The sequence below is a fragment of the Perca flavescens genome, chromosome 12 (assembly GCF_004354835.1).
Source record: "Perca flavescens isolate YP-PL-M2 chromosome 12, PFLA_1.0, whole genome shotgun sequence".
Taxonomy (NCBI): Eukaryota; Metazoa; Chordata; class Actinopteri; order Perciformes; family Percidae; genus Perca; species Perca flavescens.
The window spans coordinates 15,895,254-15,920,085 of NC_041342.1; the positions used below are offsets into that span (position 1 = coordinate 15,895,254).

Genomic DNA, 24,832 nt, shown 5'->3' on the forward strand with positions numbered 1-24,832 from the left:
GGGTGTTTTATGGATATCTAGCTGTATTATGTATTACCATTTTCAAGTAAATATTTAGTCTAAAATGTTGAATATCATTGTGCATGCCTACTCTGACTAGGAGTTCGTATCTCTTTTACCATACGATTCATAGAAAGGCAAGCAGATTTTAGAAGTGTAACCAACAGACGTTAGGTATGTTCACTTAATATGACTAAAATGATTGAATGTCAGAATACCTGCGGTATCATTTTCAGTTAAGTGACTAATGGATGAGTTGTCCAAGTATCTGCACAAGCATGGTAAAGTATACAGTATGTACTGGATGTGGCAAATGCATGACATTGTATTAGTCTTGCTTGACTGCATATGGTGAAGATGGATTAAACAGTGCCATGAACATGTGCGTATACTTAAAGGCAGGGTTCAAAGTTAACCTTTTTGTCCACCAGCCAAATGGCTAGTGAATATTCACAGCCCGTAAATTAACTTTTTATCAGCCACTTAATAGATTACCATTGTTTTTTGGCTGGTTAATGAAGCAGATCTACTAGCCAATTGGATATTTTACCAGCATTTGACTGGTAAATGGTGCTAATTTTGAACCCTGCTTAAAGGCAGTCAAGGACAAAAACCTGCAACAAATACTTTGTAAAGACTACATTATCATTTTAAAACTTTATTTAGTTTTTGATTTAACTCTATCAGGCATTTAATTGTGTCCACCCTCTCTCTACTTTATGTACTGGGAAGTTTGAATATCTATTGAAATATTTATCTTGTGAATATACAGTATAACCATAATTGTTTCTAATTATTATGAAGCATGCTCCGCTTTGATTCGTGAAAGGACACCGCATTTACACTGACTCGTTTATATCAATGAGGATGGACTAAATATGAGAAACCTCTCTGTCTAATGGAATACAATTCAACAGAATGACAAACTACCGCCCCTACAATAACCTTAAACGCCTAAATAAAGACAGAAACAGAACTTAATAACCTTTGCAAAGATCGCATCGATTGCATTTAGTTTTAGCTTGGTCTACCTAAAATTGTCAACTAAGGGTATATGATGATTTGTTTTCTGAATTATATTCTCTTCCCTTCCTGTTTTCCATGTATATCCTAACAAATGGTTTCTTCCACTTCGTGTGTGTGTGTGTGTGTGTGTGTGTGTGTGTGTGTGTGTGTGTGTGTGTGTGTGTGTGTGTGTGTGTGTGTGTGTGTGTGTGTGTGTGTGTGTGTGTGTGTGTGTGTGTGTGTGTGTGTGTGTGTGTGTGTGTGTGTGTGTGTGTGTGTGTGTGTGTGTGTTCAACTAGGCTAGCTCTGACATGTTGGGAAGGTTCCAGACACTATTATCCTTGTCACATATGGATGGAATTAAGTCATCACTCAAACTTACCACAAACAATGGGCCGTATAATTATCTGGCTGTCATTCAAGTTGTTTTATTCTCAGGCTTTGTACCGCTCAGGTGTGTGTCATTTACCTAGAAAACACTTCACCGGAAATGTTTTTCTTAAATTGTGTGGAGAGAAGTTCAGCATCTCCTTCTTTGCACATGCAGATGAGTATGAGCTGGTAATGGTTCAAAATGGGTCAAATGAAACACGGGGTGCACTTCAGGTCACACATTGTCTTATTTTTTTAAATAGCGAACTCTCAGCCAGTGTTTTTCCACACGTGATGTCACATTTGGAAAGCGATTTAATCAAGCTGTGCAGAGCTGCGAGTTTTAGCCTTTTAAGGTGTAGCCCTTACATGTAAAATGTATCTTTTACTCAGTAAAAAAGGACAAATGCATCCGTTGTCTCGGGAGATGTTAACGTTTTTTGAAGTTGTACTCTGCTCTGGGTGGTACCTAGTAAAGAGACCTGTGGAGGTGGTTGGTACCTTATCTTAGTTTGACATTCAAAAGTCTCGAGCTCTCAGCCCCCTGCGTTTGTGCAATAATCTACTCCATTGAATGTACTGTAAAAACTTTGAGTCTTTGCATCTGTTATCAACGGAATCACAACCCCGAACTGTTTATTATTGCCCAACACCTTTTAAATATGTTAAATTTCATGGTAAATTCAGGGTCTCAAACTCAGTAAGAAAGTGCAGAGTCAAGGTGTAGAATGCAACAACAGCACTGAAACTACTGCTGTACCCCAAATCTAAAACTAATGAACTTTATCTCTTTGCAGGCAAAGTCTTTCCATAGAGGGTTTCAGCTGTGACATTATTCTGAACACACACTTCAGCCAGAAAGTCTACTCTGCTACCAAACCAGCTAACATGTCCATTCCTAGAGGCCTGCTCTCAGCAAAAAGGTGCCATCCGTATTCTTTGTGCAAGATATTTGGACTACTGGAGGAATGCAGGACCACAGAGGGGATCAATGCCAAACACGTGCGTATGCATTGATGTCATTAGAATAACGTGCCTTAGATTTCATTCCCAATTCAAAATGTACTGTATTTAGTACTGTATAGTAGTCCATGCTGTGTGAGACATCAAACACACCTTTGTAAACCATGGTAATGCCTCGTAAACTCTGTCACTCACTTTCTGTGCACATTCAGTCACTATGATAGAAAAATGGCATCAGTCCAATAAGCTACTGGCCCTAAGGTTCTACTCAGGTTTAGTTGTTTAATTGCAAAAAACAAAATTGAATTCACACACCAGGAAGCTTGTGTCAACATTCTTTATACATGTAATATGAATTAATTATTTTATAAATTCATATAAAATCACACGTGCAACTGTGCGAACATGTTTTGCCACAGGGTACATCACTTTCATTTCACAATAAACATTTTTTTTACCAAAAGTAATAACAATAAGTGGAGGATTTAATCAGTCAGTAACGGGTGCATTTAGTCTCTACTTCAGGGATGTAAGTTTAAAAGTGGGTTTACATGTATGTTTGATTTTTTTTAATCTAAATCTCTGTTTGCTTTAAGTAAATACAAATAAACATGGTACCATCAGCCATGCCTTCCTTTTTAAAACGGGTTTCTAATGCAGCTTCAAGAAAAGGTGATGCTTGAAAACACTGCTCACTCCCATGATGTGTGTCGACAACAAACTGTATGCAAATTACTGTGTATGGCATAAACTTGGGAAATCAGTCTTGTTTATGTCTAATACACGTACACAGAGCATAGGGATGCAACAAATGATTATCATTATATACTGTATATATTAATCATTTGGTCGATATCATATCAGAAAATAGTAACATAAAATAAAAAATACTTATCACTAGTTTCCAAATCCAAGTTGACCTCCTGAAATGTATTGTTTTGTCCAACCAACCGTCCACAACTCAAAGAAAGTCTCATCATATGATATTTAACTGAGTCAGCATTTATTCATACTTGAGAAGCTGAAACTGGCATTTAATCTTAAATAATGAGTTATCCAAATACTTGCAGATTAATTTTCTGCCAATCAACGAATTGATTATTTCACTAAATGTTGCAGCTCTAAGGTTTAATACAAGATTTACATTAACTAATGTCTCATTTCCCTCTCTATCTTCCCTTCAGGTTGCGGCCTCCAATGCTCTGTGCAGTTTTGGAGGTCCAGGAGTTTTAACAAGACACTGCCTGTCTCTCCTGGAAGCTATAGAGGGGCTGGGCCAGGCTGGCTCTGTGGGGCAGGACGTGGAGGTGGTGGTCCAGAGAGTTTACTCCATCCCTGTGTCCATCCTCAAGCCCAGGCTTCCGACCAGGTCTTCCTCAGCTCCTCCTCCTGCAGAAAAAGGCAAAACCAGGTACTGTTGGACCAGTTGATAATTTGCGGCCCAGTGAGGCCTTTTGTTTTGTCACTTGATACCAAAAGGGGTAAAGAGAAATCACATTTTATCTTCTTTGTATGCTTCTCTCCCACAGTATAAATTACTCTTTTTGAAAAAAAAAAAAAAAAAGCATGCTGGTTTCCTTGGTCTCAGTCCTTGGTGGCACAATGTGTGTAAGTGGTCGAGCTATTGTTCACAGTGCAGTGGGCCCCACAAAGTGCTCACATTGTCTCCAGCCATATGGCATTGCTTGACAAAGGACACAAACATTTCTAATTGAATCCAGCCCCTCTGTGAGCGATTCTGGCCAATTCTCGGGAAAGGAAGCATGTTTTCAGAATATCGTGCACCAGCAAGCCAGAGTTGAATTGGTGCCCACACCTACTCCACTGGGTGGAACAGGTTTGCAACAGCTTTTATTACCTTAATGCTCTAAAGGAAACGGCAACTATATTGTATATGGGCGTAAAAATGGCATGCCTCTCAGTCTCCGCATTAGAGAAATTGTACAGTTGTGTGGAATGGGGCGAGATTTGTTTTAACTGGTTTATCGGAAGTTGAATCCTACACATTTTATTAATATTCATTGAAAAAACTTTACTCATAGGGCTTGAAGCGATTAATCGATTTTCAGACAATTAATTCCGACTTATTTTGATAATTTAATAATCATTAAAGCCTTTTTATAAGAAAAATGAAAAGAAATGCTGGTTCTAGCCTCTGAAATGTGAGGATTTTAAGCTTTTCTTTGTCACACATGAAACTTAACTGAATATCTTTGGAGTTTGACTGTTGGTCAGACACAACAAGACCTTTGAACATCTTGGGCTGTGGGAAATTGTAGTGGGCAATTATCACAATTTTTCTGACATGTTATTGACAAAGTGGTTAATCAAGAAAAAGACACAGAGCAACATTTGTATTCATTTTGAGTTTTGTTTTGGCTACCTGGTGAAAGTAAGTCCAATAGTGACTCTCTTTTAGCTCTGTTTTTGTCTCCACCAACTCCTGAAGGAAATATCTAGCTCTTTAGCTGTTGAATGCACCACAGTGTTTGCCAGTTAGTCGCTAACTTTGTCTGTTTGTTGTTTTGGGTTTGGCTGTAGCGCAAAGCAGGTTTATCAGACCCTTTAGCTGAAAACGGCTGCTTGTTGTGACTGGAAACAATGCTGATGAGAGCAGTGAGAAGTTGTGGGCTGTAAAACCAAAAACAACGAGCTTAAAGACGCTAGAGATGCACTGATTAAATTTTTTTTAGGCCAATTACGATTTTTCATTTTGTTTGACCTGTAGAACATAGCACATTTTGCATAGAACATAGCAAATTTTTTGAACAGATAATCGATCGTTATAAAATAGAACTATACACATCTAAAGTGCAGTGTTATGGAAGAACCATTTCCTTCTTTTTACATCCAGTATCCAACTCAAAATTTTTTATATATTTAACAAACTAAACTTCTGTATGAAAACAGGTAGTAGACAAATCCAGAGTTATTAAACTAAGCATGATGAACGCGCATAATGAATGCGAGCAGACCCACGGGACTGCACCTGCCCATGTCTCCCTTCACTGCGCATGCTCATATAACGGTTCTCCAGAGGTCCTGTAGCTGTAATAACGGATATGGCTAATAGTTGTAATTCATCATGTGTTCTATTAATACTATAATAGATAATCCATGGTATTATCTTATGATACATCCAAGGGATGTATGTATGCTGTAATGCCTGTAACGTGATGTAACGTCACTAGCGTTTCCCAAACTGCCAGGGCTATTGGCTAGTAGCTAACATCAGTGGTAGCTAGCATGGGTGCATTAAGAATGGTAACACTGTACATAGCCATATGTCTAGATAACGTGACTACAGACATAGTGATTACATTGCCTTGGTTCTCTCAAAACGATAGTTACGTTATTGTAACTCCAGATTCTATGAATATAGGCGTAGCCCTCTAAGGCTACGCTATTGGGTTTATCCCTTCGCGCATGCGCAGTCGTGAAGATTTTCTTTCCCGCCCTTGCTTACAGTACGGGCTTCAACTACGTCCGCAGATACTATATATGTACAGAGCGGACCCGTTGTTCATCTCCCAACATCATCATCATTTTTCTTCAACTAATGTAATAGGAGCAGGTGGCCCGAATCTTAGAGGGCTACGCCTATACTCATAGAATCTGGAGTTACAATAACGTAACTATCGTTTTATTTCGTATAGGCTTCGCCCTCTAAGTCTACGCTATTGGGTTAGGGCGAAGCTGATGTAGTCAATGCCACCTGCGACATAGACTTTTTTTGTTTTTGTTTTTTTTTTTCCCCTCTCTCTCTCTCTCATGCACTGGCAGAAGATCGCATCAGAGGAAGCAGGCAGCCAGGCAGAGCACACATACAACGGAGTATTATTCGACGTTGAGTGAGGATAGAACCGAGTGGGTCATAGAGGGCTCAGACATATCCCGCAGATAGAAACGGATGAAAGGGCATGGAGATGCCCAGGATGCCGCTGCGCAGATGTCGGCTACTTTCATGTCCTTGAACAGAGTTGCCGATGCCGACAGTGCCCTCGTAGAGTGTGCCCGGATGCCCGTGTTATAGGTCTGGGTGATAGCCTCGCACAGCCAGTGAGACAGACGCTGTTTTGAAAGGGCCGCTCCTTGGGAGTGTTCCCTATAGTGTACAAACAGCTGCTGTGTCTGCCTTATGTCCGCCGTGCGTAAAACGTGCCGTGATAACGCGCGCGCCGGGCATAACCAGTGGAAAACCTCCTCCGCGTTGTTGTCATGAGGCGGGGGGGAAAAACCCTTGAGGGAAAAAACACCCTTGACCGAAAATAATTAGTTCGAATTTTTCGGTGTGAACGAGGGGTTTGGCTGCAAGGCGGCTGCGCTCCCATCCCCTCTAATGGAGAGGCAGGACAGTGAACTGACGTCAAGGCAAGGAGTAGCGCCGTTTTTAGTGACAGCAACCTGAGAGAGGCTTGTGCTAGGGGCTCGAAAGGAGGCTTCCCCAGAGCTCAAAGCACCAGTGCTATGTCTCATTGGGGTGTGAGAGGGTGCACGGCGGGTTTCTGTCGTCTGACCCCCTTCAAGAAAACACTTTACCAGGGGGTGCGCAAAAACCATCCTCTCTCCATAGCCTTCGTGGCAGGATGAGATGGTCGCTGCGTAGGCTTTGACCGTAGATGGAGCCTAATCATTAACCACTAATGTTTGGAGATAAGCCGACACGAGAGGCAGGGGACACGATATATATATATAACACGCTGTAGTGGAAGGGGATCTAGCGTTCTGGATAGTGCGCAAGCCTAATTTCTGCAAGCGTTCCGCTCAGCAGCCAGCCCCGCAGTCGCTGGGTTACCACCGGAGGTGAAATATCGCGCCGCCCAGCTGTGACGGAGCGTCCTTGCGCCACGGCAGTTGCCAGGGGGGACCCGCCAGCAGCTGAACCAGAGTCGAGAACCAGGATGCGCTGGTGCGCTCCGGTGTCACTAAGATGACTGACAGATTCTTCTTCTGGATGCGTTCCAGGAGGCGAGGGATAAGAGGGACCGGAGGAAAGCGTATAGGAGGGTTCTGGGCCAGGGTTGGTGGGAGAAGGCGTCTATGCCGAGGAGTGGATTGTCCCGTGTGCTCAAGGAAAACCACAGTGCGCACTGTGTGTTCTCTCGTGAGGCGAACGGATCCACTTCCGCTTTGCCGAACCTGCTCCGCAGCTCCTGAGCAATAGAGGGATTCAATTTCCACTCGTTGTGAGAGGGCCCTCCCTTCGACATTAGGTCTGCCGCCCGGTTCAAAACGCCGGGGATGTAAACAACTTTGAGGGACCACAGATGACTGTGGGCCCACAGCAGGAGGCTCCTGGCCGTTTCCAATAGCCGGGTCGAACGCACGCCACCCTGGCGGTTTATGAACGCTGCTGCTGTAATGTTGTCTGTCCATACGACAGATGTCTCCCTGCTACCACTGGGTGAAGACCTTCAGCACCGTGGACAGCTCCACCCACCTGATCCTCCTCCCACCACCTGCGACTCGCATATTCCTCCCCAGCCAGTAAGGGACGCGTCAAGTGTGACGTCACTTTGCCCATGGGAACCCCGGTTGCGAGGGTTCGGGGGTTTCCTCAATATGCCAGGTCTGACTGAAGAGAGGGAGGAATGGTCAGCATTCGCCACTTGTGGCGTATAGGCTCGAGGCGCTGGCGGTGAGACCACCTCTGGATTATCCTCATGTGGAGGACACCCAGGGGCGCTACTACGTGACCCGCAGACATCATGCCCAGAAAAAGCATCACAGACAACGCTGACAGTGCCGCGTATGGCGTGGTGCGCGACAACCGAGAGATCAGCGCGTCTCCTCTTGGCGTTGACAGCCTGGCCCTCTTGACAGTCGAGTTTATGTCCACGCCCAGATAAACTATTGATTGTGCGGGGAGCAGTGAGCTTTTTTTGCCAGTTCGTGGCGAAGCCAGTGTTTGCAGATGTCGCAAACTTGCATAGTTTGCAGCGCTGCCTTTTCCAGGGAGGGGGCCAGAATGAGCAGACCGTCCAGATAGAACAGGACCCTGATGTCTTTTTTCCGCAACGGCTGAAGTGCCGTCTCCATGCACTTGGAAAAAGTGCGGGGGGGCAGTGAGTACCCGACCAGCAGCCGATTGTACTGGAATGGGCCCCTTGGAAAAGAACGCAACAACCCGCGGTTATTAGTTTTTCGACATGGATGTGACGTCACACTTGAGCTACTAGTCGCGATTACAAGACAAAAAGAACACACCATAACCTTAGTGGCTAGTGCTCGCTAGTATCTAGCTAGTAGCACGACATAATAATTACATCTCCTTGGTTGTCTAAATACATCCACGTTTATTTAAATAAGCATGTAAACGATAGGAACAACGAAAACACAATGTTTAACGTTAGTGAATATTTTAGACAATGAAATGGCGAGTTTGTGAGTTTGCCACGTATACCGTGGATGTATTACGAGAACGAACTATACTTGTAAGAGACACGAGAGAGAAGCTCATGAACGCGCATGTTGCTATCGGTTGCTACGATAACACAAACATAAGCGCTCTCATTGGAATGAACGGGGCTTCGCGCTGAACACTGTATCCAGTTCTCTTAATACATCCATGATTTGACCGGCATAAAATCAGCATATGTCAGACTGACGGGCTGGTCGCCGGTCATGGCCAATCACGTGAAAATCAGCCAATTCAGGTCATCAGCCGATCAATCGGTGCATCTCTAAAAGATGCTAAAACAGTGCAGAGTCGGGTCTTGATCCTCTGCATTATCCTGTGGTGTGACCAATCACATCACATGTAGTTATTTTTTCCATCGTTGATACAAAATATAGATTTTTGCATCTTCTTAAAAATGTCCATTCTTATTTTATTAGTTAAAAGACTTGCATTGCGGGCTCTTCAAAGCTTCTTGTGTTATTGAAATAACTTAGAGGTTTACTTGAGTGGTCTTGTTGTAGTTAATGAATCAGTGAATGTTCTATTTGAAGCAAATCCAGCGATCATGACCTTTAGTTGCCTGGCCCTCCCCAGGCTTGTTGTTATAGTTCATTGCTGAGTAATAAAAGACGAGGAAAAACGTTGGTTCCTCTGAGAAGCAGCCCGAGGGGCACTCTGTGGTGAAGGGAGAGCCTCGGTCAGCTGACAGGCTAAACTAAATGAGGGTCGTAATATGACACCTGCTCCTGCCATGCTGCTTCTGCTGGCTGGTAAACAAACGCCGCCCTCTGACCGGAAACACTTCTGCCCCACCCTCCCCGTTCTCTCTAACTCAACCAGATTCAACAGGCTCAGTTGGTAGTAAAAAGATGGAGGTTAGGAGATGATCACAAGGGCCTGAGTTCAAAATATGTGGGTGACCCCGCCTGTTTATTGTGACAAATTTAAACATTGTCTGGAAAGACAATATTTCCAATCATAAGTCCTACATTTTATTTTGATTATAACCCTCAAGGTTTTTCTAAAATATGTAAGGTACACTTTCACTTGTATGCCTCTTTATTAGAAGTTCTGGTTTGAATATCAACTTCTAGGTACATTGTGTTGCTTATAGTACCAGGATGCATGCTTGCTATGCTGTGGCCAGAATAGTTTACTTTGCAGCCCACTTGCCCTACTCTGTATAAAGACAGTTTGTACCTCTCATGTTATGTCCCCAGCCTCTATGACTCACTCCCCTGGTCAGCATGCTTATTTGATCCTTTTGTTGTTTAGCCTCGATGTTATAACACACAAGGGAGGGAGGCCAGTATATTTATGCCTGAAGAAGATGTTAAGTTCCCGTAAATTCTGAATAGAATAAACAAGAAGATTAACTGTTGCAGGAAGTGAGGATGGGCTAGTTTTTGTTTTTTTTCTCTGTGGAGAAGGAACACAATGTGCTGCAAGGATCCTGTTACAACCGTGTTGATCACTCTGCCTGCACTGATTGGTGGAAAACTCCTAGGAAGGAATCCCGCCTGTCCGCCCCCCACCAATGAGGCCTCTCTGCTGTGTGTGTGTGTGTGTGTGTGTGTGTGTGTGTGTGTGTGTGTGTGTGTGTGTGTGTGTGTGTGTGTGTGTGTGTGTGTGTGTGTGTGTGTGTGTGTGTGTGTGTGTGTGTGTGTGTGTGTGTGTGTGTGTGTGTGTGTGTGTGTGTGTGTGTGTGTGTGTGTGTGTGTGTGTGTGTGTGTGTGTGTTGCACAGACTCGGTGGATCATAGTTCCTGGAAGAAAACCTGAGTTGCTGAGAATTCTGTGATCGCTCACAAAAACAAATTCCTGAAAACGGCCTTTGACTAAGGTTTTTTTTTTTTTTTTTTTTGGGGGGAGTGAGGGGTCTCTGTTTGAGGCTGTCAGGCTGTGAACGGTTAAAAGGAGGGACTGAATGTGGGGTTGTTATTTATGCTGCTACCACCAAGAGTCTCATCACCCGTTTCTTGCATTTTTAACATGAAGTTGTTTGCAAGTTCAGACAAACTGCACTAAAAGTGAAAGTATGTATATATTGTAGTCATATTGATTTATTAATGGATTTAGCCTGGTACAATTTTATAAAATGGTAATTGATGGAGAGTAATTATATAAACTCCTGGTTTCACTCATAATGATTAAGTACAGAACATGCGTTTTATTTATTTATTGAAAATCTTTTTCCTCTATACACCAATAATTCTAAACATTCATCCATTGTTGTCCAAAAATGATTACAAACGCATCAATGAGCCACACTGTTGAACAGGGGATTTTGAGTCAATCCAACAAAAACCGTCTGCTGCTGTAAATATTAAAATTTAATGGAATGTCTATGATGTAATGGGTATCTATTGTGTGTCTAGTGTGGACCCCAGGAAGTAGCTGACTGCTGCGGCATCAGCTAATGGGGATCCTTTTAATAAACAAACTCACGAAAGCACCAAATGTGAAGATTTGCTGCTTTTCTCTGTTTTGCATCACTCTAAATTTGATGTTTTGGTGTATGTTGGTTGGTGAGGCAATTTGAAAACGTTTATGCAGATGAGCATTATTTTTTTTTTTACCTCTTTTGATGTTTTATAGACTAAATAAAATACAAGACAGATCAGTTAATAATGAAAGTTATTGTTAGTTCTAGCCTATTGGTTACATTTTTATGACAGGGTTCATCGTAGGTCAGTAGCCTATTTTGCACTCCAACAGTAGTACATATTTTTGTGTTTTGAAATAATGTGAAAGTGTTTAGGCATTTTCTTGTCTGGCTTGGCAAAGTATCCAATGTCTCAATAAGTCATTAAAGTGATATAGACCAGTACTTTACTTATGTACTTGTGTGTACAGTGCCATAAGCTTAAAACCTACAGAAAACATAATTTGTCTCATTTCTATGTTCAGCATTCCTTTTTTTAACAACATGTACTAAAGGTCTGGTTTTGGATTGTGAATAAAGCAAACAACTGAGAATAATTCTAGAGAAAACATGGGCCTACACCACCAGAAGTCATGACAGGAATGTTATTGAGATCTCTATTTCCAGGTCTCTAAAAACACCCTGACAGACCCCATGTTTACCAACAGAATACATTTATAGGCCTAATCAGGTGGTTAAAAACATTCTCAAAACTTTCCCAATGTCTGGGATGTTTGCATGTATGCACATGCACGATGGGCACGCTGACAGTCCTCCCTCTATCTTGTTTTTTTTCTTCCTCCTCCTCCTCCTCCTCCTCCTCCTCCTCCTCCTCTTCTTCTTCTTCCCCCGGCCGTTGCTCGTCTAACCAGGGGATATGAACTCTACTGTTTACTCTCAGGGCTGTGTCTGGGCTTGATACACAGCAGCTCACTGCCTCACAACTCTCTGGGCCAAAGGTCTTTTCTGTCAGCAGCAGCCTGTCAAACTAGTCACCAGCATTACACTTCCAAATGTCAGTACTAAGGCTTAACTGTGTATTGTGTGTATTTTCGAAAGAAAGAAACAAAGAAGGATCAAATTATCTGATTTTAAAAAATCTAATTGGAAAATCTGATTATTACATTAGTATTTCCAATGCAAATACTTATACTTGAGCCATTTATGTACTATTTATTTATTTATTCATTCATTCATTCATTCCAACCCCAGTAGTGTACAGGTGCAGCCAGGACAAAAGCAACAGCCAAAGGAAACAGATGTACTTTGCACACAAAATACTCCAAATTCCCAAAGAAAAAATAATGAATCAAGTCCCAAAACTCAAAATCTCAACTCAAGTTCCACTTACTAGTTTGTTCTAGTTTGGTTAGTTGCTATGATACTCTCCACGTTTACATTTCAATAATTTGGAGAGCTTTTAGGAGGTTCGTGTTAGCTAAAAAGTTAAAAGGGACAACTTTTTTATCTTCAAGAACTGACAAATGCTTGACAACGTAAGATTGTAAAGCAAGATCCTGTGTGCTCACTTCCTCGGTCCTCGAAGCACTAAATTTCCCCCGCTGCCTGTCGCATGTCATTCAGAGATGCCATCAGAGAACATGACGTAAGACAACAAATCTGCTGCTTGTTTCATACTCTTTGGCTGATGAACAGTTGCAAGGAAACGTTGCAATATACCAGAAAATACAGTGAAGAAGGAGACTGCTTGCAAGAAAACATGGATGTTAACAACGCACACAGTGCATTTTGGTAAAAGATACTGCATGTAAACAGAATCTTTAGTTTGTTTACAGCACAGGGCACTTTTAACACCATTGAGAAGTATTGAGATTAAAATCGGTGTGTCAAACCAGTCTGATTGTGTCTTTTTGTTTTTTTGCCCAGGCTCTGTGTGCTTGTCCAGGATAGTTATGGGATGTTCAGCGTGGTCCAACTCGACCTCCTGCCCTACAAGGACGACCTCCAGCAGTACTGCCGCATGTGGCAGGGGAGGACCTGCTTGCTGAGAGGCATTAAAGTGGTGCAGCGGGTCACTCGAGAAAGGTGAGACCCACACACTGTTCCATTCCTCCAAGCCCGGGTAGCTTTTCACCTGAATTTCAGCCTGAGCCATGGGTAAACTTCTATCAGTCTTTAATACCACTCTATGATATGGATTTCTGCAACAACAGCCCTGGCTAAATGCCTCAGGTCCTTGTGCTATAGAGGCACCGAACCTAAAGCTAAACCATCACAAATTTGCTTAAGTGTCTAATGTGGGAATCTCCAGTATTTTAAACCACAGCAAATTTGCAGCTCATATTAACCTGGTTATGCTGTCCTGTTGGCAGTGCAACTGTGTTTACATGTAAAGTGATACCGAGGTGCACACTCTGTGTCCCTTGTGAGTTTCCATAGTGAGGATCCCAGATTAGAAGCAGTTAGAAGAACTGACATGGGAACATTTAGAGACCGGCTGGGTGTATGTTTACATCCTCGGTGTTTTCAATGCCACCGCAGCCGATAATGTCTTTGGAGGTTTTCTCTGCTCCAACTGTGATGGATGGGCTATCTACACTGCTCGCACATGGGCCATCTTGCTAGCTCAAGTGAAACAAGCACGTGGGCCTTGTTGGGATAAAACCGTAATTATATCATATAACAAGTATATCATAATTAATGAATAGACATTTTGGGGAGTAGGCTTATTTGCAGAGAATTTACCCCACTCTTCATGTCTGAGAGTGGTATTAATCATCTCATCTAATTCTCGGCAAAATAAGCGTAATTCCAAAATAAAAGTCTATTTCTTTAACAATCTTAGTCTTTGAGGGGTATGTGGTTTCTAAACAATCAGAGGCCACCCTTGCACCCATACGAGTAGTGTGTCCTTAAGTAAGGAGGCTATTCTCAAAGGAAAGTAAAAAAAGAAAAGGTCCTTTAACGTTTGCTTAAGATCTTAGCATCAAAATCAAAGTTAGTTGAATGTGTCCTGTTAGTTTGTCGTTACTCCTCCTCGAGCTGGCCTCACAGGACTTGACTGGGCTGCAGAACCAGTTTCACACAAAGAAACCCTGTGATTACAGGCTGACTAACAGGTTATTAACTGCTGGCTGATATGACTACACACACACACACACACACACACACACACACACACACACACACACACACACACACACGAATAAGTAACATTGACCAGCCACCCTGAACTTCACATTTACTTCTGAGAAAAGAGACAATGAATCAAGAGATTGACATGCCCTGTTGGGAGTTGCTACTTGATTTTTTTTTTTTTCCCCTTTTCATTTTTGTACCCTTCCAGTTATTAATTTGACTTAAAAAATGTGGTGAAAGAAGACAAACGTCACCAATCGAGCATTTTAAATGTGGCCGTTAAAATCACTTGTAATTGTTTTTCTAAACCTTGTTATTTTTGCGTCACAATGGTATTGGGATTTACATAGGGTGTGAACAGTTTTCCCACCCTTCAGTATCTCAAAACCTGCTTGTAAAAACTGTTTTTGGGTGTATGTGCTCTGCCAGCCCAAGCATGCTCTGCTGCTAATTCTTTAAAACAAACTCTGTCTTAACAGATTCGTGTTTCAGTGGAAGTGAAACTGGTTGTGAAAGCTCTCTATCTTCCCTTATTCACTAGTTTCTCCTCCATCCCCCCTTTTCAGTGTACCCCACCCCTCCTTACTCTTTATTTTTTTTCTCCTTTTTTCACTCTCAGGAACACCAGGCTTTTCAGCTTGATAGACAGTCTGTGGCCCCCAGTGATGCCTCTTAAAGATCATGGAAACACACCTAGTATGTCCAGTGTAAGTTCTTACCAAAGCAGGAATCATGCATCCTCGCAAAGCGAAGGCTTGGTTTGGGAATGTATTCTAATTTTTATAATAGGAATTGATGCTGCAACCAATGCTTGTTTTAATTAATAATTCATCTGCTGACTATTTTCTTGATTGAGTAATAGTTGGGTCTATAAAATGCCCATCCCAATTTGCTGAAGACAAATTGCTTGTTTTGTCCAACCAAAACCCCAGACCCTGAAGACATTCAGTTTACTAACTAACAGACAAAGAAAAGCAGCCAATCCTCACAATTTAGAAGCTGGAATTTCCGCCAAAATATTTTCCTTAAAGGTTCCATATTATGCCCAGGTTCAGGTTCATACTTGTATTTTGGGTTTCTACTAGAACATCTTTACATGCTTTAAAAAACGCAATATCTTTCTCATACAGTCTGTTTGAATATACCCGTATTCCTCTGTCTGAAATGCTCCGTTTTAGTGCCTGTCTCTTTAAGCCCCCCTCTCGAAAAAGCACAGTCTGCATTTCTGGGTATGTCTCTGCACCGTTATTTCAGCTGGGGAATAACTGTACTGGCACGTTCTATACTAATATATAAAGTATAGTTGTGACATCACAACCGTATGGAAGTCCTGACGGCTCGTTTAAAGACACTGTTTCTGAATCCAGGCTGTGAGCATTTCTCTGTGGATTGAGCGGTTTGATACTTTCACAGTATTTATCTAGCACTATGACCTTTTAAAATATGGGCCCTTAAAATAATGAAATCATTGTTGACCTTTTTTGCAATAAAACAAACATTTACATCTCCAGAGAGAGAGGCCCTAAGAGCCTTACACAACAAAAGAAACCGCCAAAAGACAATCGCATTAAGAAAACGTTTTCACCCACTTGCCAATACGTGCAAAGAAATGAAACATGAGCAAATTGTGTTTTATAGGAAGGTAAACCTGCAGGTCCAGCTCCGAGTTTCTGCTACCTGCTGTCTGGTCAAGAGAGCTCAGTTGAACCCACTGAGGAGCAGATCGTTTCCCCGCTTTACCTTCCTCCCACAAAACAAAACTTGCGAGACATACTGCAGGTGAGCGGTTTCCCACGCACATACACAACATTTTTCAAAATTTGTTGCAGATTGTGATACCTTATCTTAAGCAAGTCGATCTCAAACTTGTTTTTTTTTTTTTTTTTTTTTTGTTTTTTTTTTCAGAGTAAGCTTAAAACCTGCTGCTTCAGTTTTGTGGCCACTGTTCTATACAAGAGAATGATGCAGGTAATTTTTTGTTCTTATTCCTGAAAAATGCTGATTAAATTTGACTCCCTAAGAAGATGATTAACACTGTCTTCTAGAGCTCCTCAGTCATCAGATCATTTGAACCAACAAACTGATAAGATTGAGCTCTGACGTAGAGGTGTGTGTGTGTGTGTGTGTGTGTGTGTGTGTGTGTGTGTGTGTGTGTGTGTGTGTGTGTGTGTGTGTGTGTGTGTGTGTGTGTGTGTGTGTGTGTGTGTGTGTGTGTGTGTGTGTGTGTGTGTGTGTGTGTGTGTGTGTGTGTGTGTGTGTCACCATTGATTGGTGGAACCTTTAAACTTTGACCAAGAAGAGATAGCAGCTCAGAACAAAGTGCGGGACTTTGCCTCACACCACTGGGACACAGATAGACTTTTAAAAATAAAAAAAAAAATGTTTTCATGTTGTTGTACCAGCATTGTGTGTGTAGCTTGTTGAATGAATAATCTTGTCAAAACTGTTTTCAGGTGGTTTTTGGACAGAAATGACAATTTGTATCTAGTTTGTGCTTTGTAAGCTTTTGTTATGTAATGTTTCCATTTACGCTTTTTCTTTCTAGGTCATTCTGTTTCTAAGTAATTCTCTGTCTGTTCTTCTCTGCCTTTGTCTTTCTATTTCAGAGCAGTGATGTAGGACAGGGTGAGGTGTGGTTGGTGCTGACAGACCCCAGTCTTCAGGAGGAGCAGCTCGAGAGGCCATGCAGGCGAACGGTGGCCCTTTGTGTGAGCACTTCCTGTGTGCTCACTTCCTCGGTCCTCGAAGCACTAAATTCCCCCGCTGCCTGTAGCGTGTCATTCAGAGATGTCATCAGAGAACATGGTAGAGCTTTGTTGTGACCTGACCTGACATGCCATTCAACCACTATGTCGTGGGGTGTTTTATCTTACAGGACTGTGTGCACATGTCACCCTAACAGTAGTGGAAAGTCAATAAGCAAATTTAATCAAGTATACCTCTGATGTTTATTAGTATTTCCATATACTACTACTTTAATACATTTCAGAGGTAAATATTGTACGTTTTACTCCCCTACTTATCTGACAGCTAAAGTTACTAGTTACTTCCAGTGGTGGAAGAAATACTTAATACAAAAATGCAAAATTTGCAACAATGCATTTAAAATTCTACTTAAAGGCACAATGAGTAGGATTTTCCTGAAAAAAAACTATGTATAGACTCATACAAAAAGAATCCCCTCTCAATCATCACTTATGACCTACTAGAAGTGTGTGGTGGTGTATCTGCAGAGACCCTGCCCTCTGCCTTTATTTTCTCTTTTCTTTGGCTGTGTTCGGGACATTTATCTGCCCCTCGCTCTGTCTCTGCCTCCAGCTGTCACTCCTCGGCCTCTTCTTCCCCGGGGCTCTGTTCTGCCCTGGCTGACACAGTAATTGGTGTCGATTGAGTCAAAAGCTCGGGAAGCTCTGCTATGTTCTCCTGTCTGGAAACAAATACTACACCCGTAGAGTTTCCCCTTGAAGTAAAGGTACAGAGATATAATCAACAAATTGTAGTTAAATAGTATATATATATATATATATATATATATATATATATATATATATATATATATATATAAAATACTTCAAGGGGAAACTCTACAACGTTTACACTTTAAAGTCTGTTTACAGGTGTGTGTGTGTGTGTGTGTGTGTGTGTGTGTGTGTGTGTGTGTGTGTTTATAAAACCTTTTTTGGTTCCAGGGGGAGCTTCTTCCACCATTGCACCCTAACCAGTCTGCTGGTTTGGGCATGAACACAATCAGTACTCTAGTTTGATGCACATTTCCCTTGTAATAATAGTTTTCAAATTTCTAAATCTAGGTGTTCTCCTGTGTGTGGAGCAGTCAGTTGTTGAGATGTGCTCTGTGGAGCCTGAGGGCAATCTCAAGTCGTCAGCCAGACCAGAGTCACTGTCTGAGCCTCAGGCAAAGACCCTGCCCCAACCTGTGGTACTGGATTCCCTGAGTCCTGAGATCACACCCAACTCCATCTGCTCTCTCTCAGGTCACTTTCCCCCTTTTCACTGAGTCCTGTGGTTTTCATGTAACTCGCCTCTTTGCAAGTGATTCCTGCAGAACAAGATGTGTTGTTTTCTCAGGGGAAGAAAACCACTTGTTTTTTCATGATTTAGAGCTCAGCAAGAGGCCTTGGTGTGGCTTCAAGGCATCACTTTCTGCTGTTTGTTATTCAGTGTCCTCAGGCTGTCATTGTTTGGGACTTTATGAAGTGAAAACACATGCAATTTTGTTGGATTCATGTCAATTCCCATGTCATTTTGTCAGTGAAATTAACATGTCTGCTCCCCATAAGGCTTTCAATTACAGATGAGGGTGCAATAATGTTGTGGAAATAAGTTACAGATTGAAGGAACATAGCATTGTTTCTTTACATTTTTAGATTTTTTTGCAGCTTAATTAAAATACAGAAGAACTGCTTTGCTTTTTTTTTTATCAACCTTGTTTTCTTAGAGTATAATTTAAAAGTCCTTGTTGTGACATATTGCTTTGCTTTCTTTGACTCTTTCCACTTATGGTAATGTGGTGCAGAAAGAAAAGCGGCCTAAATCAGATAATAATCTGCATCTGTCGGTTTGATGTCACAGTTGAGGGCAAAGATCAAACTGTGAACCCTCTTGGTTTTGGCCCCTTTGGCAGTACATGTTTGGTCAGGTGGCTAAAAAAAATAAACTTATTATCTTTAGCACTTGTGCACAAATACTATCTTCTGGAAATTACCAGTGGAAAAAGGCTCAGACCGGAATGTACAAGAGCGATTTATCAGTGCTAAATTCAGTATCTTATTTAAGGCTCTGTTTGTGTTTGTGAGGCAGCAACTCTGGTTGTTAAGTGAGATGCTGTTTAGGCAGAGAGCATTCTGCTGAGTTTATCACCACAATATCAGATAAAAATGAAAGGGATGTGTTTATCTTTTACACCCTGTCACAAACATACACACTTTGAAACCTATGTGTAGATCATTTATCGGTGTTTCTTCTAGGTGTCAATATTTTTCCTTTTGGCATCCAACCAGTTGAAAATCACTTGAAATTTTAATAAAAAGTCATAATAAAAATAAGTTAATAAAAGTAAACTAAAGCTAAGATGAAAGGTGCACTGTGCATGGATGGGATTTTGTGTGTTAATTACATTTTAACACTTTCATTTCTGACTGCAGGGATGATAGTTGGTGTGGATGAGAACACAGCTTATTCCTGGCCTGCCTGCAACCACTGTGGAAGTGACAACTTAGAGATGTTGGCTGAAAGACCGTACGTTTTAATCGAAATTGCTTTATGTTCATGCAGACAACTCATGGCAAATCGTAACTTTATTTTGTTTCCTTTGCACAGTCAGAACTTCCACTGTGTTTCTTGTAAGTTGGTGGTGGACAAGCCAGACACAAGGATTCAACTGGAAGTGCTCCTAAGTTCTTCATTAAGTAATTGCACTTTGAAGGTTAAGGTGAGAACAGTGTTATTGGGTTGAAGTATGCATTTCAATACCAATATTTAGATGTCCACTATATGAATCAGGCTTCAGTCATTAAAATGCTTTGGGGCTGATCAAGTATTATTTCACACATTGTCGCTCACATGTATTTAAAGGAATAGTTCAACATTTTGGGAAATGTGCTTATGCATTTTATTTCCGAGTTAGATAAGAAGCTCAATACCCCTCTTGGTCATGAAAGTAGTATTGATCTTCTCATCTTATTCTTGGCAAGAAAGCGAATACATATCAAACAAATTTAATATCAGAACGGTACAAAGAGCAGCAGGGTGGGAGGGTGGTGTAGTGATCAGAGTGGGCAGGCTGGGTTCAAACCTTTGGACAAACATCGAATCCTCCCACGGACATCCCTGCACATTAAAAGGCTGAACAAATAAAATTCTTCACTGAATGTACATCTGCATGACAAAGCATGTTTATTATGTAAAACCTGCTGTGACTTTCTAATCAGAAACTAAGCCAAACTGATAAAATTATCAGCGTTCTTCTTATCAGCCAACCAATATTTCAGCCCCTTCTATGAATCTGTTACTCACTAGCGAGCACAGTATGTTGTGCAGCTTTTTGTTCTTTATTTACAACATTAAGGCCATACTTGTAAAGAGTTAATGGTTCCACATTCTTTCGCATCTCCCGGCAGCTGCAGCAAAAGACGATCATGTCCATCATAAACACTGCAGCGCTGGAGGGTAATGAGGTAGGTTTGCTTGTACAAACTGTTACATAACTCTGGGCTGAACTGCTCAGTGCATTGATCTTTTGTTAATATGTCCTGAAAGCATTGTCAAAAGTTCATGTTTGGGTGATGATACCTGTTCTGTACTGAACAAGAAAAATCGCTGAGTCATGTTGGTCACTGTTGCAGTTAAAGTAATTTGCCGCCAAAATAGTGACGTAATCTTTCACCCACCTCTTGTATAAAGTGATTCTCTTTTTAAGTTGGCGTGCAGTTTTTACACTAGGAATGTTATTAATTTTCTTGATAACCTGCAGGTGGCAGAGCTGTTCCTAATCTTGCAAATACACTATTATTTGCATTGTAGGCATTCATGCTCTTTACCAGGGGAACTCGTGAGTGCAGAATAAATTCTTAGATCAACAGAAATACTGCTGATATGACCAATGTGAAGAGTGCAAAGGTCAGGGCCTTAAGTGCACTGCAATATTCTTGCAACATCAGCAGATATAAGAACTATAAATATATTTTTTTTCATGTGCAGGTATTGGAGGATGTTTTACAAAAAGATTAGTTGTCAGCCTAAAATGGTCTGAACAAGTAGTAAAAAAAAAAAAAAAAGTGTGTTTTAGTTCCCAGGTTACGATGTGGAGAATGTCCTGGGAAAAGAGGTGGGCCCCCTCGCCGCTTATGTCCGAGTCGTCACCAGGAAACCTGCCCTCTGGATCGGCCTGGAAGAAATCTGCCTCTGAGGCTGTCAGAGCAAGTAGGCTAGCTAATGATATCAATCCACAGGCTTCAGTTGGCTCCAAGGAACTGCACACTAGGCCTTGGTCTGAGCCAGTTCAGCCCCCCCCTGTGAAGGCCTCCCTGACAGCTTGAGGCTGTGCTGAAGTGAGCGGGGTTGTAAGAAGACAAGGTCTTGTTTGTGTTAATGATATGTGATCCTGTGGACCAGGAGTTGACAGCCCAAGGGTAGACCAGTGGCATGCAATCTGTCAAAGCATACCACGTGGTTTATAAACTGGGACGTTTGGCTGTAAATACATTTAAGTGGTCTAAAAACTTTTCCCCACTCCTCTACTTTATTTAAGATTACTGACAGTCAATAAAAGTTGTATTTTTGCTGACTTTACTTTCTATTTCCTGTTGCACTCACTTCTTCTGAGAACACACTCCAGCTGCTCCCTCAACATATTTTATATGCAAAGACTACTCACAGACAAAGATATTTCTGCACCTTTCAGCAATTTTATTATAGATTCCATAAACAAAATGTTTTCAAGGATTCATACAAACTATATAAAAGATCATGCTCTTGCTCTTATACAAAGTTTGGAATTATAAAAAAAAATGTACCATATCAGGTATAACATGTAAATGCAGTGGTAAAATAATTTAATACAGAGAAATCCCACAACTATGGCCGCAACATCATATTTTCCAGTGCCATTATGGTAAGCTTAAAATACATCTGGTACAGATGGTAAAAACGAAATGTCTGTTGAGGTATGTGTCCTAAAAGCTCAGTTCATAAAATGAGTGTCACCGTCTCTCTGCACTCGTGGAGCCCGCAAAGGAAGAGCTGGGCATCTGCTTGAAAAAATCTCTGAGCCCGGAGAGCTCTCTGGTTAGCTGCTCGACAGTTTTATGAAGCCTGTCGTTTTCAGAGCTCAGTTCAAGTAGCTTCTGCTGCATATCTAAGTTGCGCCTCTTAGCTTTGTCCCTGCTTTTCCTCACTGCAACGTTATTCCTCTCTCGCCTCTGTCGGTACTCCGTGCTGTACTTGTCCACCTTCTTCCCCTTCTCTCTCCCGATCTTCCGCGGGGAGGATTTGGCCGAGCTGACATTGGACACAGGCTCCGGGGTGGTGGGGGGAGTTGGCTGCCCTGTAGGGAGGCTGACCGAGGTCTGGGCGCAGCTCTCGATCTGGGAAGGCAGGGATGAGGACCCGTCGCTGTCACTCCAGTCGGACTCCTGCTTGATAGGCGCACTAAACGCCCCTTTCTCCAGCCCGCTCTCAACCTTTCTCTCTGCGTATGTGGCTGACAGCTGCTGCATGCTGCAGGGCTGCACGGGGCTCTGCATGTTGTAGAAATCCGCCTTCTCCTGCTTCACAGTGTTGAACAGGTCGAGGAAGAGCTCGTCGTTGCACAGCTCCAGGTTTGGCACGGCTGTCATGGACTCGATGTACTGGCTGAAGTCGATGGCACTCTCGTCGTCGTACATGGCAGGGGCGGTGCTCAGCTCCACCATGGAACCGTCCTCGCCCGCACCGTCGCTCCTGCTGCCCGGCTTGCAGACCCCCTGCTGCGGGACGCCCAACTTGGTACTCTCGTAGAAGTTAGCAGGCTCCATCGCCCAACTCATGTTGCATCGTGGAGACACGCAGTGAGAGTCCAGGCTATATATGTCACACATTAACCCACGTGGTTTAGGAAGGATTTTAAACGTGATAAAATGTAACCCACAGATGTGACAGCACAACAACCCTACAGCTCTCGCTTACTCTCGCTCTGCGTACGCACCTTTCTCCCTTTAAAAAAAAAAAAAAAAAAAAAAATCTCTGGATATTAACACTGGGTGTTGAGTGTTAGCGTCCTGTCACTGACAACACTTTACACTTCTCTGAGGCAGCTGTACTTTCGCGCAGTGTTTTGTATCGTTTCTCTGCTGACGTCACAAGTACCGCCCTATCACGAGCCCGTAATGTCAAAACGGGGGTCACGTGGTGTCCGTTAACTTCTCATTTGAGGAGAGAGGGGCGTGTTGCTCATGCCACCCACTTTTTACTACGATAGTATGAATGGTTCAGAGTTGTTTACATACTGAAGGCTCTGGGTGTTTGGGATGAAGTTTAATTTGTCACGAGCGCTATAAATGTCTGTCTCAAACAGCTGTGGAATAAGTATTCAGATCATTTACTTAAGTAAAAGTAGCAACACTAAGGTCCTATGTTCAAAATGTTAGAGTACAAAGTAAAAGTACACAATTATCAGCAAAATATACTCAAAAGTACTCGTTATGCTGAATGTGTTACAGTATATTATACTAGATTAATATTACTGATGCATTAACACATAAGCGGTACTTGTAGTTGGTCTAGGTGAAGCTCATTGTAACAACGTTATGCTGTTGGGTAGCCGCAAAAGTGACACTGGTATTGTTTTTTGTCTGTCTGCAGCCAGATTTTGTCAGAGCAATAGCATCACAACCGTGCAAAATCCAGTCACGAAACTTTACAGGTGTGTAGTTGAGATCAAAATGAAGGTTGAGTTTGAAGATAGGTGTGGTCCGAGCAAGGGCGTGGGGAATAGGGGTGAGGTACTGGGGAAGGGCTCCCCCTTTACTGCCCCAGTTTGATGTAATGGCTGGTGTGATCCCCATAGCAAGAAAAGTAACTTATCAAGTTTTTAACATGTTTTATTTGTAACCTTTAATGTTCAATTTAACTTAATGTGAAAAGTAAAGTATACTTACAAAATAGCAGATAATGAAAATACTCAAGTAAAGTGGGCTAGAATTACCTTCCAGATGTCCGGTACTTGGGCATATTTGCTTTCCACCACTGGTCTTAAAAGTGGTCAAATAAACAAAAAAGTAAGTGATAAAAGTGTTGCTGTGGAGGGAAGACCACCAAAACATATAACAGATTTGTGTGCATGCCATACCACAAGACAATATAAGCATCTACTTGCGAAAACCTTGTAGGCTACAGCATATTACTATCATTACATGTATGAAGAATACGGTAGTCTTTAGTTCTAGTTCTAAATAAGATATAGTTATTTTAGTAAGAAATGTTTTATATTGCTTTATTTCTTAATACCCCTTTTGAGGGTCATGATGTATATGTGTAAATTTGTCATCCATCACCAGGCCCATAAACATCTGTCCCAGAAGTGGTCAAATGTCAGAAATGATAAAAGTGATGTTGTGGAGGGAAAACGCCAAAAAAAACAAAAGCTACATACCTACTTTTTTAGGCTTGCATTACATTCATAACTAAGTACTATCATGAGGACATTTGATCATTCAGTTAAGAGGGAATGAGAAAAAGAATTGGAAGAATAATCAATATTAAAAAAATAACAATTACTTATACCCTGTTAACACATACAGGGAGCTTGCTGTTTTCTGCAGCTCAATTTACATACAGACAGAAAACCCATTTACACAGCAAAACCAGACCCACACCTTAACAAAGATTACAAGCTTGAACATGAATTTAAACATACAAACTTACATAATGTACATATGTTGAGAGTATACAATATACAGTAAATACAGTTGCTTACTAGACCAATCAATGAAATGTCTGCATATTGTAAGCCATATTAATTTATGTTTACATTACAAAAACCCTTATTTACCCTTCCTTCACAAGTTATTAACA

The 24,832-nt window shown here is 41.7% G+C and overlaps 2 protein-coding genes across 3 annotated transcripts in view; one reads left to right on the plus strand and one right to left on the minus strand.

Moving 5' to 3' along the window:
* The window catches only part of spidr (scaffold protein involved in DNA repair), a 34,134-nt gene extending 12,563 nt beyond the window's left edge, over positions 1 to 21,571 (plus strand). The window contains exons 9-20 of one of the 2 annotated variants that reach the window (XM_028594206.1): positions 2,175 to 2,379; positions 3,525 to 3,751; positions 13,052 to 13,210; positions 14,883 to 14,970; positions 15,902 to 16,042; positions 16,169 to 16,231; positions 16,870 to 17,068; positions 18,073 to 18,255; positions 19,426 to 19,519; positions 19,601 to 19,712; positions 20,401 to 20,457; positions 21,059 to 21,571. In XM_028594206.1, coding sequence (XP_028450007.1) covers positions 2,175 to 2,379; positions 3,525 to 3,751; positions 13,052 to 13,210; positions 14,883 to 14,970; positions 15,902 to 16,042; positions 16,169 to 16,231; positions 16,870 to 17,068; positions 18,073 to 18,255; positions 19,426 to 19,519; positions 19,601 to 19,712; positions 20,401 to 20,457; positions 21,059 to 21,211 — 1,681 coding nt within the window. In that variant the 3' untranslated portion in view covers positions 21,212 to 21,571. The remainder of the gene's footprint in view (positions 1 to 2,174; positions 2,380 to 3,524; positions 3,752 to 13,051; positions 13,211 to 14,882; positions 14,971 to 15,901; positions 16,043 to 16,168; positions 16,232 to 16,869; positions 17,069 to 18,072; positions 18,256 to 19,425; positions 19,520 to 19,600; positions 19,713 to 20,400; positions 20,458 to 21,058) is intronic. The other variant, XM_028594208.1, reaches the window with a different exon arrangement.
* A 94-nt stretch (positions 21,572 to 21,665) lies between these two features.
* cebpd (CCAAT enhancer binding protein delta) lies at positions 21,666 to 23,055 on the minus strand. Its single transcript, XM_028594210.1, has one exon. The coding sequence runs from the start codon at positions 22,855 to 22,857 to the stop codon at positions 21,982 to 21,984; it is 876 nt and encodes a 291-aa protein (XP_028450011.1). The 5' UTR covers positions 22,858 to 23,055; the 3' UTR covers positions 21,666 to 21,981.
* Positions 23,056 to 24,832: the final 1,777 nt, after the last annotated feature.

Coding starts and splice junctions, on each gene's coding strand:
- cebpd (XM_028594210.1), bottom strand. CDS start 22,857: ATGTGTGACATATATAGCCTGGACTCTCACTGCGTGTCTCCACGATGC.